The following is a 17,104-nucleotide window of genomic DNA, read 5'->3' as shown; positions in this document are numbered from 1 at the left end:
ATACCGACTGCCTGCTTCCAACTCCTACATCAAAGCGGTCTGTAATTTGATTTAGGTATGTTATTAGATGTACGTATCACATTACACGTTAAGACGAAGGTTAAAGTGCTAGCTCTTATCATTTGAGAAAGGTATTTAGCATAATTCCTTAAATATCAACTGTCTGGCAGGTTTGGATAATTAAAATATGAAATATCACACAACGATTTGAAAGGGAAAGAAAAACGAAACAGCCTATAAAAGTTAATGAAAGTTTCAGAACCGTTAATCACGTACCTGCCATGAAAGTTCTACAGCTGTCAATCACGCGCCCGCCATGAAAGTTTGAACTGTTAACCACGTGAAGAAAATATAACAGAACTCCATTATTTACAGCTATATGTGAATTAATAATTTAATGTTAAACTCTAACAAGCATATTACTTGAACAGCATCCATATTATTTCTCGAGTGTTTATGTTGAATATCAAATGCAGTACCCGGAGTACAATAGTACACGAGAAGTATCAGCAAGTGCAGCACCCAGAGTATAAGACTAAAGAAGGTAAAGAAAAGTCAGTGCCCGAAATACATAAAGACGTGAGAAAGTGCAGCAAAAAACGTTTTGGTAAGCGCATTACTATCGAACATTTTATTCTTAAAACAATGTTATACTGTTTTGTGAAATGCCATGTTTGGGTCAAGAGCGACAGCACAATTTATTCCAGGTGGGAACAAGCCAAAAAACCTTCGAACATGCAGAGTACAGGTCAAGGTCTTGAACTTTGCGATGCTCTAACTAATTTTGTCTTGCCTTTTTTTAATGTACACTGAATTTCATCATTTACATTTAAATAGGATTATTTTCTAATGCATTTTTAAATAATGTATTTAAATAACTTTTTCTTCCGAAATTTCGGGGGTAACACCCTCCTTGCTCTATCCTATGGACGTCCCATATTTTGGGCCTTACTATGCACATGGTTTAATTCAATTACTGGTCTATCAAAAAAAAAAAGAAAAAAAAGAGTAGCTAAATGGATCCCGGTGGCTCAGCGGTAACTCTAAAAATTTATAGCGCAAAAAAAATCGGGTTTGAATACCTGCGAATAGGTAGAGCAAAGACAGCCCGTTGTTGAAGGTTTGCGATTAACAACAAGCAAGCTAAATGGTTCACATAAAAGTAAAGCTGGTTTTTATCGCCACCATGTAAAACTCGGTCTACAGCTCCGACTTCCTGACTCAATTACAGTGACGAACAACCTGCCCGAGATCTTTATCACTTCGTAAACAACAAATGGTTGGAGTGGTGTAAGTGATTACATCACATGATAATTTCATTTTCTTTTACAGGTTTCTCCAGTTACATATTACTCGATTTTCACAGTTGTAATCATGAACTATATTTCCAAACAAGAACTGAATAGTTCCAATCAGTAACGATAAACAACTGTAAACAACACAAAACACCGACTACGGCTCTGACGATACTGCTTCAAATTTGGAAAGCAACTGATAAAATAAACGTAATGACAAATAAAAATCATTAGCTTTAAGAATAGAAACTTTAGAATGTTTGTCTTCTTGTTTTGCATTTATTTTCTAATGATTCTGTGCGTTCAGAACCAGTAATAAAAGTGTAGATGATATTACTTGTAATCAGTGATTCAAGAGAATTGAATTTTTCTTAAAAACTTTTGTTCATCTACTTTGAATGGTTTAATTTTACAAAAAAATACCTTTATAACAAAAATAGCTGAGAAATTTTCCCCCAAATCTGGAATCAGTGCTTTTAGAGGCAAATATTCTACAAGTACGGACAAAAGACCTGATGTTCAGCATCAATATATTAAGTTTATCTTCGACTAACCAGACTTCGAATACAGTAAAACTGTTAATTCACCACCTCAGGCTGATTCACAGAAGCCATAATAGAGTATATATAATTTCAAGTAAAGTCGGTTTAAAGATGCTTTAGATAAAGTTACCGAACTAAACCTAACAAGCTTATTTAAGGCAATCATTACAGGATGGATGCACACAAACAGTTTTCGAAACGAATAATGAAGTAACGAACTGGCTCGTTCAGTTAAGATACCTATACACCCAAAACGACTAAACAGATCAGGAAAGTCTCTTGTTGATAATGAACTAACGAAATGAATCGAATGATTAAAATAACTACACACCCGAAGTGATTAAACTCCTTAACAGAATATGTCACTGACGATAATAATTAAAAAACAACAAATCGACTTGGTAGGCTTATGATGTCTACTCGGAAATGACAGACAATTTGATACAGATATTGGAGTAAACAGCTGACACAACCGCTTAGTTTATTATTGTTACGAACTGGTCGATAAGATGTCTTAAATGCCCCCCCCCGACACATCCGTATGTCTGCGAAGTTATACTGGTTGAAACCGGGTTTCGATGCCTGTATTTGGCAAAGTACAAATAGTACTTTGTGTAACTTTGTGCTTAATAACAAAATGCGTGTTAATTAGCAGTGATAAAAAATAAAGTATTGTATTACACATTATTTATGTATACAAATGTATATGTGAAAATGTTAGCTTACCTTGTGTGAACCGTAATGGGGGCGCTTCAAGTTCTGGAGCTTTAGGGTTTCTTGATACTAAATATAAAAAGAAAATAATCCCCATGTCACACAGTTGTAAATAGCGCCCAACCTGTGCTGCCATGAAAAAATAACAGACACACTACGACATTCAATTAATAATCATCTAAAGAATCTATAATACAAAATAGTTTGAGTTTTATTTTTATTTATTTTTTAATAATGATAAAATAACTAAATAAAAGCATGTACAAACATGCGGGAGTAGACCACTATGAAAATCAATGATTACTGAAGAATTTTATATTAAGTAATTAATAATAATAACAAACACTGATGTTTTCTATGAAAGAACGGCTAATGAATGATAGAAGCAATAACAACATTAGAGTCAAGGGGTAATATGAACTTTCGGTTCATGGTTGTTGAGAAACCATGACATTCTTATCATAAGACATCGTGTTAAGTCGTGGTTGATCGTGACTTCGCCCGGAAATCACGGATTCTAATAAACTTTGTGTATGTGTGTTTCTGTAGACGTAACTAATTTACAAAAGTTACTACTCGTAACCAATGAAACAGTACAGAAAAAAAATTAAATATAATATTTTTTCCATTGTCCAAAGCGGTGTTTCTGTGTCATACGTGCCCAATCATCCAGTGTGGTACTGTCCTTGCTGTACCGGTTTCGTAGCTAGACTGTAATAACCTTAAATTTTTCACTCAAACAAACGTTGTAGAGCTCTAAGCAAATGCAAATACCAGAAATCTCACCTAAAATACACTTCGTTTACACTTTACATAGTAATACACACACTAATTTGCCAAAAAGTACAACAGTATAACCCTGAAAAAGAGTCTTGTTTAGGTATTAACCACAGAATGTTATAAACGCTTGCCACAAACCGCTGATACACATCTGATACCACTATTCCTCTTGCAAAGATTTCAGAAACTTTCCACTGGCCATTGTTCGAAAACTTTCTAGAACGGTTCAGATGGATTTAGTGTGAAGTTCTAAGCAATACAAAACGGATTAATAACATTTATTTAGTTCAAAGGCTTAGTGCTTCACCATGCTGGCAAAAAAAGAAGAAAACAATGACACATCATTGTCCAGAATGCTACAACACTAAATATTTATGGCTCTCCTAACTTTTTGTAAAACACAAAGCTTAGACCAGAAAAAATTATAATATCGCTCCCATTATTCTTCATCTTTGGAGCAACTCAGTAATTATCCAAAGTATTTTTCGGGATGTCGTCAAACCCAGACCAAACTATTTGAAAAAGTGAGCAATGGAAACCATAGCTCCATATATGCCTTCGCCGTTATAGTAATACAACATATATTGAGAGTTAAAATAATCTATTAAAAGCTGTGATTGGTAGCTGTGAGCTGCCTGCATATCAAGAAGTATGAAATTATTGGATGTTTTAGTTTGTGGTTCTAACTTATTACTAGTCTGGGCATATCTTGTTTCAATAAACGTTTTAAAGGTTAATGAAGACAGAAGACTTCCACAACGTTGTTCTTTACACTTGTGCTTTTTATACAACAAGAAATTACTGTTTATTCTTGTTTCTTGTGTATTCATCATGAATACTCTGCCAAGAAAAATCTATCAAACAATAAGTTACTAATTTGGGTGACAAGGCTGATATTTCACACCATATTGCCCTGTGGCCTTCCACTTCTTTGTCAGCTTATTCATGGTACTTTTAGTTATAATTAGATGTCCTGAAATATCTTTGACACTGATACTACCAATGCTATATCTAATAATCATCCCCTTTTGAAAGTCCATGATATTCCAGTCTTGCAAAATCTTGATTCCCACGAAACTTATGTGGCAGTTATTGACCTTTTTATAACCTACAGAGGTGTGCACCCTAAAGTTCGAATGAAATTTCTATAGTGATAAGTTATCCAACAGCTGTCAAGGTACTGTAGTGGACAAAAATAATGCTTATGAGTTTTGACTATTCAACAATGTCTAAAGAATTTAAACATCACATATATTACGCTGCCACGTCAATAACTAGATAACTGAGGCTTCATTAAAACGATACTGTTTCTTCTAAATACATATATTTGATACATCTTTAATGCCACATTTACAACACTGTTAATACCATGCATGTGAACGAAAGTATTGTAATTACTGACTTTCAACAAGCTAACGTGGTCCTGCTCTGAAATACTTAGAACGAAAAAAGAAAAACAAAACAGAAGCTCTCATTACCAGATCCATAGTAAACAGATTTAGTCTGTGTTAATATTTGGATAACTGCTTGTCACGACGAAAACAAAATGAAAAAAAAGGGTTCGCGAAGTTCAACGATCTTCAACAGTAAAATATAGTCGAGAGCAGGAAAACTACTAGTACACGGGTCAAGCTTTTTAGGTATTTCTCTCATCACAAAACAGTTCTCTTAAAATACCAACTAATTATAGTTGAAACAAATAATGCATTTAAAAAGGTACAAAATATAAATGATAAATATATCACAAAATACGTAAACTTCTGAAGGCTTTTTCAGGATGTCATGAACACATTGGAATAGGAATTGAGACGATATTCAGTTATTTCTGTTATTGGTAGTAGGCACAAAAAGTCAGTGACACGAAGCGAGCATTACCAGCAAAAGCTGACATTTATGTAAAGATTAAGGTAGATATATTCAAGGATTCTATGAAACAAATATATCTAATTAACTGTTATTCATATTGAAACCGAAATACATATTATACACAAGTGTGCATGAAACAAAACAAAAGCAATAGCGCAAAACATGATTAAATTCACCTTTTCTTCCCCCCGACTTCGAGTGAGGCCTTGTAGTGATGAATACTAATATTCGTACCTGCTTGGTAGCCATCGACTCTTTTTTATTTTTTAAGTTCACAATGAAGCTCGTGAGATCTTTGACCTCGTGACCAGCTCTAAACAGAGGGTGTTATGAATATAACAATCACGTGTGGTGTAAACTTTAACAATTTCGCCGCCCAAACCTTACCCGTAATAATTTTCTTGATCGCTTTCGCAATTATGGTACATTTCTGGTTAGAGATAAAGGGAAAACAATAACATGAAACCAAGAAGCAAATCAGAACAAAGTCTTTTGCCGTTGTTCTTTTCATCTTTAATAAACAAGTACTGGTTAATGTAGCTTTTTCAGTGTGCGAAACTGTGAAGCAAGACGAGCCAGTCACTAGAGTTTTAAACGCTTGTTCTCTTTTCTAGGTTACACAAAGTTGAAAGATCCGGGTATTTAGGTTTCTTCCATTCGACAAGACATTCTGTCAATAGCACCAAACACTCCTGTTTCTACCATTCGGCATTAAAGTAATTTGAATTTCTTTTGCATACAAACAATTGGTAGATAATATATACGTGTGGGCGCGCACATATTATACACAAACTACTTATTTTAAAAAATTGCTCATCTTCTTGTTAAAAGAAAACCCTACAGTTTCAATGAACCAACATAACACATTTTATATGGCTCCGTTTCACGCCACCACTATGCATTATATACTCTTCAAAAAAAGAAACGCAAAAGGCAACATTTGAGACATATTGTTAACAAGTTTATTCCGGGTAGTTCTGTATGACATGTGTGAAACTTTGCACATTCACTGCTGAACATCCAAAGTCTGCAAAGGCGAAGTCCACGCTCACTAGTTGACGTTTAACGTCACTCAACGTCAATAACGAGTATGCCCCCCGTGAGCATCAATAACTGCTTGGCATCTCCTGCCCATGGAAGCGATGAGATGACGAATCACATCCTGTGGAATGGCTGTCCACTCAGCCTGCAAAGCTGAGGTAGAGTCTGCGGTTGAGGTTGTCGCCGTCGCAGACGTCGGTCCAACTCGTCCCAAAGATGTTCGATGGGGTTTAAATCTGGTGATCTGGAGGGTCAGGAAAGAACGTTGATGTTGTGGTGTCTCAAGAAGACAATGGTGAGTCGGGCTGTGTGAGGACGGGCGTTGTCATGTTGAAAAACGTCGTTGACGTTCACCATGATGGGTTGCACATGGGGCCTAAGAATCTCGTCGATGGTTGCGTACGGTCTGATCGGAAATCCTACGCTGCCCTGGTGTGGTTGAGGCAGTAGACGTCACAGTGGTGGTCCTATCTTGAAGGTGACGTAACCGGATGTTGCGATCTTGTGCGGGCGTGGTCACACGAGTTCTGCCAGATCGTGGACGGTCACAAGTTGGTCCATGTTGTTGGTGACGATTCCATAGCCTTGTGATGGTGCTTGTGTGGACATTCACAGCTCTGGCAACATCTGATCGAGATTCGCCTGCTTCCATCGACCAATGGCGTTGGTACGTTGTGCTTCAGTCAGTCTTGGCGTAACTGTATTGCGTGTCGGTGGCTTAACACTGAGCTATGGAAACCGAGAACCCGTCACTTTTATAGGGATTTTGCACATGTTGCACTTGAACATGCAGATCTCTCACACACATTTATTGGACATGAATGCGTTTTGGCGAAAAATCCGATGTTTTCCTCCGTTTTCAAAGTGCACAGCTTTTATTGTCATTTTGGTCTGACAATCAGTGCCTTAACACGTGTAACATCACATACTCTGAGCTTGTAACGTTATTACATATATTTCTCTTTAAGATAACAAAAATATCCCTTTTGAGTTTCTTTTTTTGAAGAGTATATTTAGGTAATAAATGACATTTGATATGCTCCCTTCATAATCTTACAACGCTAAAATCAGGGGTTCGATTCCCCTCGGGACTCAGCAGATAACCGATGTGGCTTTGCTATACGAAAACATACATACGCCCTTCATAATTCATTAATGAATTACCTGACAAAGTAAACTTATTACAACGAGTTTCATTTGTGTATTCTCTTTTGATTGGGAGAATTTACTGACTTAAGTTCAAATCTGTAGACGACGTAATATCGCGTATAAGAAAATAAATAGTTCACGAGTTTGATGAACCAATAATTATACAATATTTCTCTGCTTTCACTGATTTTGATTTTTCTCTTTATAACTTTGTTTAATGGCGAATGTTTTGGAAATTAAAAATATTTGATATATTTAAGGTTGTTGACACATTGTAAGAAAGATGTTTCAGGTCCCGTACTGTCCTCGGAAACTTCTTCCTCCATTGTCAATTACGTTGAAATCGACGGGCAAGATTGCGCAACTATTTATTACTTGCACAATTTTCTATGTAAAAGGTTTTTCATATCGATCCCCAGATGCAGCTCTTGTATACTTCTATGTATTTGTTCTGCTTAAATACGATCTTAGAAGTTCGCGTTCAGTGAACAGTTTCTGTATCCAAAGGATAGCTGTTTCTACTTGCTTCAGCCATTTTTCTCATGAAACCAACCGTTTGTTTAAGATAAGCTGGTAAGCCTTCTTCTGCTTTAAACTGTTGTTTATTATTTCATTATTTGTACCAGAATATGTTTTCAGCTCTTTCGTAACCTTAGCTTTCACTTTGTGAATAAGGGCGTTGCTCTAGGTTAGCTTTGGAGTAATTTCGATACCCATCTCTACCCTCAATTCTCAGTTTTTCTGCTTTCTCGGAGAACATTGAACGACTATGTTTTTCTTTGTCTTTTAATAATCATGCTATTTTAATATTTTAAATTGACAAGGCCTGTAATATATTGTTATGAGCATAAGTCTATCTTTAACCAAACTATGATGTAAACAAGACTAAACTTTCAACGTCCTTGAAGTCCTACAACAATTCTGAAGAAACGTGTAATCGCTTTTTTTATTTTCATTGGTTGACGAGTAATATAACAGCTTAATGACGTAGATTTGACATAATAATGGTACCGAAAAGTCGAACACTTGGGACCAAATACTTAGACGGTAAACATGTCGCATGTGTTGCCACAGCTCATGTTTGCACGCATGTGCAAACTCTGATTTGATATGTACCAATCATGCTTTTATGAAGTACGATTAACCCTTAGGTGCTGTATATACGATATCTACGTTTTACCAGTGTGAAGCTTTAGTGTCAGTGAGCTTCCGTTAAACTCTATTTCACGCCACCAAGCGAATTGCCGAAGAACTGAATATTTGATATACTGTACTTATAGATCACACACTATTTGTTAACCGAAAAATACTGTTTTAGTAGTATTCTGTGCTATAAACTCAAGTTCATTATTATTACATGCATGTTTGCAATTCGATTATTAGACTCCAGATATTTTACAAACGTAAATCATAAGCTCATCAATACTACTGAGTGCTTGAAAGTCTTGATAAACTATGCTGTTTGTTTTCTCAGTACTCTTGTGAGGATTAGTATTGTCTTTTCTTTGGTATCGTTACTAAAATACACATCAATTTTTTATAAGAACCTGCTTAAATACTGAAGAAGTTCGTTGACCTAAATCACAACTTTGTCAGTTGTTTTTTGTTAAACGCTTGCGCCCACCGTTTAACAAGAAAGTGACCGCACCCTATACCCTCCCACGTCCAATCTGTATAAAAAAAAGTTACGTTTTTAAGTTGAGAAGAAAATGAGCCAAGTTTCAACATTAATCCTCGTATCAGTTATGTATGTGTATAACTTGAAAAACAGGATTTTAAATTATTTTTAAAAGGATACGCGGTGTTTTTAAATAGCCACTAGACACCTACTCACAGATTATTAGATGATGAAAAAACACAGTAACTTTACGATGGAATAGCAAAACATTTTCAACTGCTCCTCAGTTATAAACATATAAAGGTGTGCATATAAAAACGTTTAGTAAATGATTTAGGTCTTAAAACAAGTCACACACACACACACACACACACACACTGCAATAAACCTTGAATAAAACTTCGATTACACTGCATTAAAAGATGGCAATACGCATTTCGAACTATGTTTTCCTAAATAAACCCAAATGCAGGTAAAGAAAAATCACGCAGAAAGTTTCATTTTGTACAACACTAATCCAAGGGGGAGGATCAAAGGTAAATTCAGTAGTTTAGAGATTCAGCGCAAGCGCAGAATGCTTCCCGAGAACAATTTTGATTATCATAATTTTATTCCTGTGTTAAACTCTGTCCTGTTCCAAACGGGATCGAATATCAGTGAGTTAAAGGGTTTTCTACAGATAAGACATGACTATTGATATACAATAATTACAAAATCAGCAATGTTTTTCGGTCCCATTATATAATGTTTTTCATTGTAGTGATAATATCTCGACCTTTGGCCCACTCAAGATCGTTTGATCGATTATTTGATGGTGGACCAAAGGTCAAGGTCAAAGATGATACAATTACTGGGCAAATGTAGTTGGAAAAGACGGTTTCAAAGGAATAAACAGCTGTAACACAAATATGATATGAAGTATTCCACACAGAGGAAACCATGTTTTTGAAACCTTTCAAATAACAGAATATTTTAAAACCTTTATATAAGTTGACTAATTTAAATAAAAGTAAAGGACATCCAGTCAAACAAAACATTAGTTAACTCTTTTTAGCTGAGTGATAATACGAAACGTACTAGCTAGATTCCATTGAAAACAAATCGAAACTGCTACTTAGTAAAATAGCGAACAAAATGTGTTGGAACGAAACAACGCCAACCCTAACTAATAGATGGTTAACAGAATGATTTTTATAAGTATACTGTTCGGGAAATATTGACTTATCTTACCCGGATATCAGGTTTTAAGGCTAAAATGTAAATGTATTTGAAAGACACCTTACGCTTTAATTAATGAGTAAAGATGATGTGTACTCACAGTTGCTTTTCTTACAACAATGGCGGGCTTCCTTGCTGCTCCTGTGAAAAATATCTAGTTAAAGGTTTATAGTTATGAAAACAAACCCCTAATTTCAAGTAGAATCGCGATGGATAGGAAGTGGACTACGGAAAAACAAAACCACGTGCGTTGACTTCTTTACGTGATGAATACTCTTACAGCAACGAGGTATCGTTTAGCAGTAGCGTATCCAGCAATCTCATGTTCGCAATTTGACTCGTGCAGTAATAGACGTTTGTAGCAAGCTTCTCGCTCAGTGCTGCCCTCTTTCACTGGAACAATGTAGAGCACCTGCCGTACCTATACCCGTTGGTCAGCTATTTAACTAAAACGACGACCAGGTACGCTATTATATACACACACACACTCGTCACATACGGTCTTGACATGTTTTCCCTGCTGTTAGGCTAAACAAGGTAGTTTGTCAGTCCCACTTAGACAATAAAAACTAAGCACAATAAAAACTTGCTCATGTAGTTTCAGGAGTCAACAAGATTAGTCATGAACGCTTAGGCAGAAGAAACACCTACAATTAAACATGTGAACATAACATGCGTTTTCATGGCCAGCAGCACAACCCTATTAAACAACTATTATGTTGTTTTTAAGTATGCATACAACGTAGATACTTTTAACTTAGAAGTACATGTAAAAACGTATTCAGATGTTTAAAAAAAAACTGATAAATTCACAATCTGAATACGTATGCATATATTTAATCAAACAGTGACCTTACCATAAACAGTAAAGTTGCTCAAGTTGCTAGATACAGCTATGGATTTTGCGATCGGACAGCTGTAACAGGTGCTGATAAACTGTTATTTTTGTCTACAAATTAAATACAAAATTTATATTAAGCTACAATACAGCAGTTTTAACACAAAATCTACACTGCCAGCGTCACATTTCAAGGGATTTCTCGGATGAAAAAGGTACCACGATATTTCCCTCACACGAACATCCCTTTTGACTTCTCTAATAACAGCATTTTTATTAAAATATTAAAACTCGTATTCAGTGTATAACATTTTTATAATAAAACGTCTTTTCCACGTTTGACATGGCATTGTTATTAAAATATAAAAACTCGTATTTAGTGTATAACATTCTTATAATAAAACCTCTTTTCCACGTTTGACATGACATTGTTATTAAAATATAAAAACTCGTATTTAGTGTATGACATTTTTATAATAAAACGTCTTTTCCACGTTTGACATGACATTGTTATTAAAATATAAAAACTCGTATTTAGTGTATAACATTTTTATAATAAAACGTCTTTTCCACGTTTGACATGACATTGTTATTAAAATATAAAAACTCGTATTTAGTGTACGACATTTTTATAATAAAACGTCTTTTCCACGTTTGACATGACATTGTTATTAAAATATAAAAACTCGTATTTAGTGTATAACATTTTTATAATAAAACGTCTTTTCCACGTTTGACATGACATTGTTATTAAAATATAAAACTCGTATTTAGTGTATAACATTTTATAATAAAACGTCTTTTCCACGTTTGACATGACATTGTTATTAAAATATAAAAACTCGTATTTAGTGTATAACATTTTTATAATAAAACGTCTTTTCCACGTTTGACATGACATTGTTATTAAAATATAAAAACTCGTATTTAGTGTATAACATTTTTATAATAAAACGTCTTTACCACGTTTGACATGACATTGTTATTAAAATATAAAAACTCGTATTTAGTGTATAACATTCTTATAATAAAACGTCTTTTCCACGTTTGACATGACATTGTTATTAAAATATAAAAACTCGTATTTAGTGTATAACATTTTTATAATAAAACGTCTTTTCCACGTTTGACATGACATTGTTATTAAAATATAAAAACTCGTATTTAGTGTATAACATTTTTATAATAAAACGTCTTTTCCACGTTTGACATGACATTGTTATTAAAATATAAAAACTCGTATTTAGTGTATAACATTTTTATAATAAAACGTCTTTTCCACGTTTGACATGACATTGTTATTAAAATATAAAAACTCGTATTTAGTGTACGACATTTTTATAATAAAACGTCTTTTCCACGTTTGACATGACATTGTTATTAAAATATAAAAACTCGTATTTAGTGTATAACATTCTTATAATAAAACGTCTTTTCCACGTTTGACATGACATTGTTATTAAAATATAAAACTCGTATTTAGTGTATAACATTTTTATAATAAAACGTCTTTCCACGTTTGACATGACATTGTTATTAAAATATAAAAACTCGTATTTAGTGTATAACATTTTTATAATAAAACGTCTTTTCCACGTTTGACATGACATTGTTATTAAAATATAAAAACTCGTATTTAGTGTATAACATTTTTATAATAAAACGTCTTTTCCACGTTTGACATGACATTGTTATTAAAATATAAAAACTCGTATTTAGTGTACGACATTTTTATAATAAAACGTCTTTTCCACGTTTGACATGACATTGTTATTAAAATATAAAACTCGTATTTAGTGTATAACATTTTTATAATAAAACGTCTTTTCCACGTTTGACATGACATTGTTATTAAAATATAAAAAACTCGTATTTAGTGTATAACATTTTTAGAATAAAACGTCTTTTCCACGTTTGACATGACATTGTTATTAAAATATAAAACTCGTATTTAGTGTATAACATTTTTATAATAAAACGTCTTTACCACGTTTGACATGACATTGTTATTAAAATATAAAACTCGTATTTAGTGTATAACATTCTTATAATAAAACGTCTTTTCCACGTTTGACATGACATTGTTATTAAAATATAAAAACTCGTATTTAGTGTATAACATTTTTATAATAAAACGTCTTTTCCACGTTTGACATGACATTGTTATTAAAATATAAAAACTCGTATTTAGTGTATAACATTTTTATAATAAAACGTCTTTTCCACGTTTGACATGACATTGTTATTAAAATATAAAAACTCGTATTTAGTGTACGACATTTTTATAATAAAACGTCTTTTCCACGTTTGACATGACATTGTTATTAAAATATAAAAACTCGTATTTAGTGTATAACATTTTTATAATAAAACGTCTTTTCCACGTTTGACATGACATTGGTATGATTATATTCCAAACATTCACTATATTCCGTGATGAGTGTTATATAGTAGTATGAATGGTATACTTCACAGCAACCAACATGTTTATACAAAAAGAGTAAGATCTGTATGACCTGTTGTTACCCTATTTAAAAAACATAGATCACTTCCCTGATTCTAATGGTAAGACAATATCTAATACCGAGATTGCCTAAATATTAATGTTCAATGTACTTAGAAGTTTAACATTTATGTGACCACTTGTTACTCGAATATTTACAATATTATCAAACAAAACAAACCACTCGTATAATTCTAACAGAGGTTCGAGAATGAAAGGCAATTGTTACAAATGTTATTAGTACTTGAGTAAGGAAGTACATTATGTTAACATAAAAACAGGTAGACAAACAACGATTTATGGGAACAAGGAATAGTATAAAGCTCATTACTGATCATACCTGAACAAGATACCTTGTGCTTATAAATTGTTGTTTGCTTACCTGTAATTAAAATGTTATCAGTTTATTATTTTTCATGAACAGACTTTTAGCTCGTAGCAATGTCATCTCTTGACCAATTTGAGGTCTAATTACAATTTTGGACTCAGATAGTCAAACTCTTTAGATTGGTATATTTGACCAGGCCTAAGGCCTCACATCTTAATTTATTCTATTCCCGTCTAAAAGAAATTCAATTTGAGGGAATTGTTCTTGTGATTCTCGTGTTCTTACCAATCGAATTACATAATTAGGCCTAGATGAAAGCTTTTTCAGTAGCCGAAATGTTTGCTTGTTTTTGAATTTCGCACAAAGCTACTCGAGGGCTATCTGTGCTAGCCGTCCCTAATTTAGCAGTGTAAGACTAGAGGAAAGGCAGCTAGTCATCATCACCAACCGCTAACTCTTGGGCTACTCTTTTATCAACGAATAGTGGGACTGACCGTAATATTATAACGTTCCCACGGTTGAAAGGGCGTGTTTGGTGTGACAGGGATTCGAACCCGCGACCTGCAAATTACGAGTCGAATGCCTTAACCACCTGTCCATGGGGGGCCTAATATAATAATAATTATTATTTTATTCTAAATATTTACATGTGGTTTTTACGTGTTAACTTGAGTACTTTTTGCTACGATATTGTAATACCGTCATTTGAATGATAGACTCACTATTAAGGAAGACAAAAAACCAATGTTAGAAATGATAATTTATAACCGGCTGCTGGAACGCAACTTCGTCTCTTGTTAGTGTTGTTTGCACATCGTTCTTGCAATTAACACGTTAAAGAAGAAAAAAAATGATGTGTTTAAGAGAAAAACAACACTGATCACAACTAAAAATACCAGAACTAATATTGATTAAACAGATAGACAGCCAGACAGAAATTCTGGCTTTTAATATATTGTAGAAAAGTACTGGGTTAATATTTTAATCGTGTGGTCAGATTTTTATGACGTAAATGTTTCCGAGGCAACTCGTGTTGTCCACAAATCCATACGTTTACTCGCGAGTGTACGATGCAACAGAATTTCAAGAATCCTGATGTTTGTTTTATTCATCACATGTTTGAGCACGAGAGCTAATATCGATATTTTATTCAGAGGTCAATCAAGTTTATTTTCAGCTACAGGAACGCTACTTCCAACTGTCTTTATTGTGTTACTTGTATATATTAACGTTACATTCTTGACTGTTGCTTTTGGCCCGGCATGGCCAAGCGTGTTAAGGCGTGCGACTCGTAATCTGAGGGCCGCGGGTTCGCAACCCGGTCGCGCCAAACATGTTCGCCCTTTCAGCCGTGGGGGCGTTATAATGTGACGGTCAATCCCACTATTCGTTGGTAAAAGAGTAGCCCAAGAGTTGGCGGTGGGTGGTGATGACTAGCTGCCTTCCCTCTAGTCTTACACTGCTAAATTAGGGACGGCTAGCACAGATAGCCCTCGAGTAGCTTTGTGCGAAATTCCAGAAACAGACTGTTGCTTTTATTTAGAAGAAAAAATATTTAAAAAGTCACTATCCCAACAACAATATAGTTCGTACTTTGTCTCTTCTACTAAATCTGTTTGTTATATAGCAAAGCCACATTAGGCTATTTGCGGTGTCCACAGCGTGGAATCGCACCCCAGCTTTTAGCGTTGTTAATTAACAGACTTATCCCTGTCCCAACATGGGTCATTTTAAAAGGATTAGCTTTACTTTTACCAGCCTTATGAAGCCCACTGTTTACGTTAAATATGCTCGTAAAAAACAAGTCTTTCAAACGTAAATATGAAATTCATAGTCCAATTAAAAACAACACATTATTTGGACTAAGTGACACATGCTTCGAGTTTCCTGGGTTTCTTTTACGATATTTTAGGCTTTATAACTTCTTTAACAAAATGTATTCCAATACAACAATTATTTGGATTGGATGTAGTCCGGTGTTGGGCTGCTAGCCGCACTTTCAGCCATGGTCGAGCAATGAAATAAGACAATGTAACCCGTTATTCAGTTCAAAGAAAATTAGAAAGCCACTGTGGTGGTGGGGTGTTCCCGGCTGTCTTCCTTCTCTCTTTTATCCGGAGTTTGAAATAGAGAAGGATAAAACTAAATCCTAGGGTTTTCTAAGTGGCCACTTAGCTTTAACATTTCAATTCTAGCCAATATTTTGAAGTCACAGCTTCGAAGACATAAGTATTAAATCTTAAGTGAAATGGCTGGCTTAAGTCGATAGAAAATACATTCATAGGTGTTTTGTCTGACGCATTGCGAATTTCTGCTTTGTTTTTCATAAAAACTTAAAGGGTTTAGAGTTCACTGTGTTCCTCGTTAACTTGCTTTTGAAAATATTTCAAAATTTGATTTTAAGTAACAAAGATAGTAAGTATTGTCAGCTTACTCATATTTAGCCGCTTTATAGTAACAGTACAGTAATATGATGAAGTAATCAGTTTTGTTCAATACACTGCTGTCCTGTGAAACACACCTGTTCACGGCTGAATTACGTTTTCCGTGATCACATGCTTAGTTATCACAGTATATATTTTTATATTTAGTACTGATGAACTGGACAGAAACACTTTTCTCGTGGACCCTAAAGATTGATAATGGTCCTGTTTGTGTCACGTCATTAAATCCCAGTATGTACTAAATAAAGCAACTACGAAGGACTAGACGTCACTTTCAGAAACGTAAACATTTTCAGAGCCTAGAGTTTGTACTACTTGTAGAAAACACTTTTTTCAGACTGTAATAAGTAATACGTTCACGTACGGTTTATAGTTTTCAAAGAATGTAGGTACTTCGAAACAAAACAAGTCTTCTACCCAAGGTCGTTTTACAGTAAACTGTAAATACAGATATGATATTAACAGTGTTGACTTCGTTAGTTCGTAAACGCTAAACCAAAATAAACGTTAACACTCTAAGAGGTGACCTAGTTGCGCATGATGGAACAATTTTTTTCTATTAAATTTTACTTTCTATTGAACAAATTTACGGCTTATCGGTGGCAGAAGTGTAAAAATACGAAGACGTTTTAGACCATGAGTTATGTGGGTGTATGTATGCCACTAATGGAAATAAGTCGAAACCAATAAATAGCATATGACTGTACCTGCCTAATGCTCGAGTTTTAAATTACTTAATACAACAGTATAACAACGATAAACCGCTCC

General features: G+C 34.3%; 1 protein-coding gene and 1 long non-coding RNA gene across 7 annotated transcripts in view; one reads left to right on the top strand and one right to left on the bottom strand.

Moving 5' to 3' along the window:
• The window catches only part of LOC143250796 (uncharacterized), a 179,549-nt gene that overhangs the window by 33,473 nt on the left and 128,972 nt on the right, over window positions 1-17,104 (top strand). The window lies entirely within an intron of this gene.
• LOC143250793 (puratrophin-1-like) overlaps window positions 1-17,104 on the bottom strand; it is a 208,357-nt gene that overhangs the window by 102,968 nt on the left and 88,285 nt on the right. For 4 of the 6 annotated variants that reach the window (XM_076501789.1, XM_076501788.1, XM_076501792.1 and 1 more), the window contains one exon: window positions 2,564-2,620. The exons of 1 other annotated variant lie outside the window; for it this stretch is intronic. In XM_076501789.1, coding sequence (XP_076357904.1) covers window positions 2,564-2,620 — 57 coding nt within the window. Of the gene's footprint in view, window positions 1-2,563; window positions 2,621-10,323; window positions 10,632-17,104 lie in introns of those variants that run through there. One more of the 6 variants, XM_076501794.1, reaches the window with a different exon arrangement.

Source organism: Tachypleus tridentatus, chromosome 5, assembly GCF_004210375.1.
Source record: "Tachypleus tridentatus isolate NWPU-2018 chromosome 5, ASM421037v1, whole genome shotgun sequence".
Taxonomy (NCBI): domain Eukaryota; kingdom Metazoa; phylum Arthropoda; class Merostomata; order Xiphosura; family Limulidae; genus Tachypleus; species Tachypleus tridentatus.
This window is presented reverse-complemented; position numbering and strand designations above follow the sequence as displayed.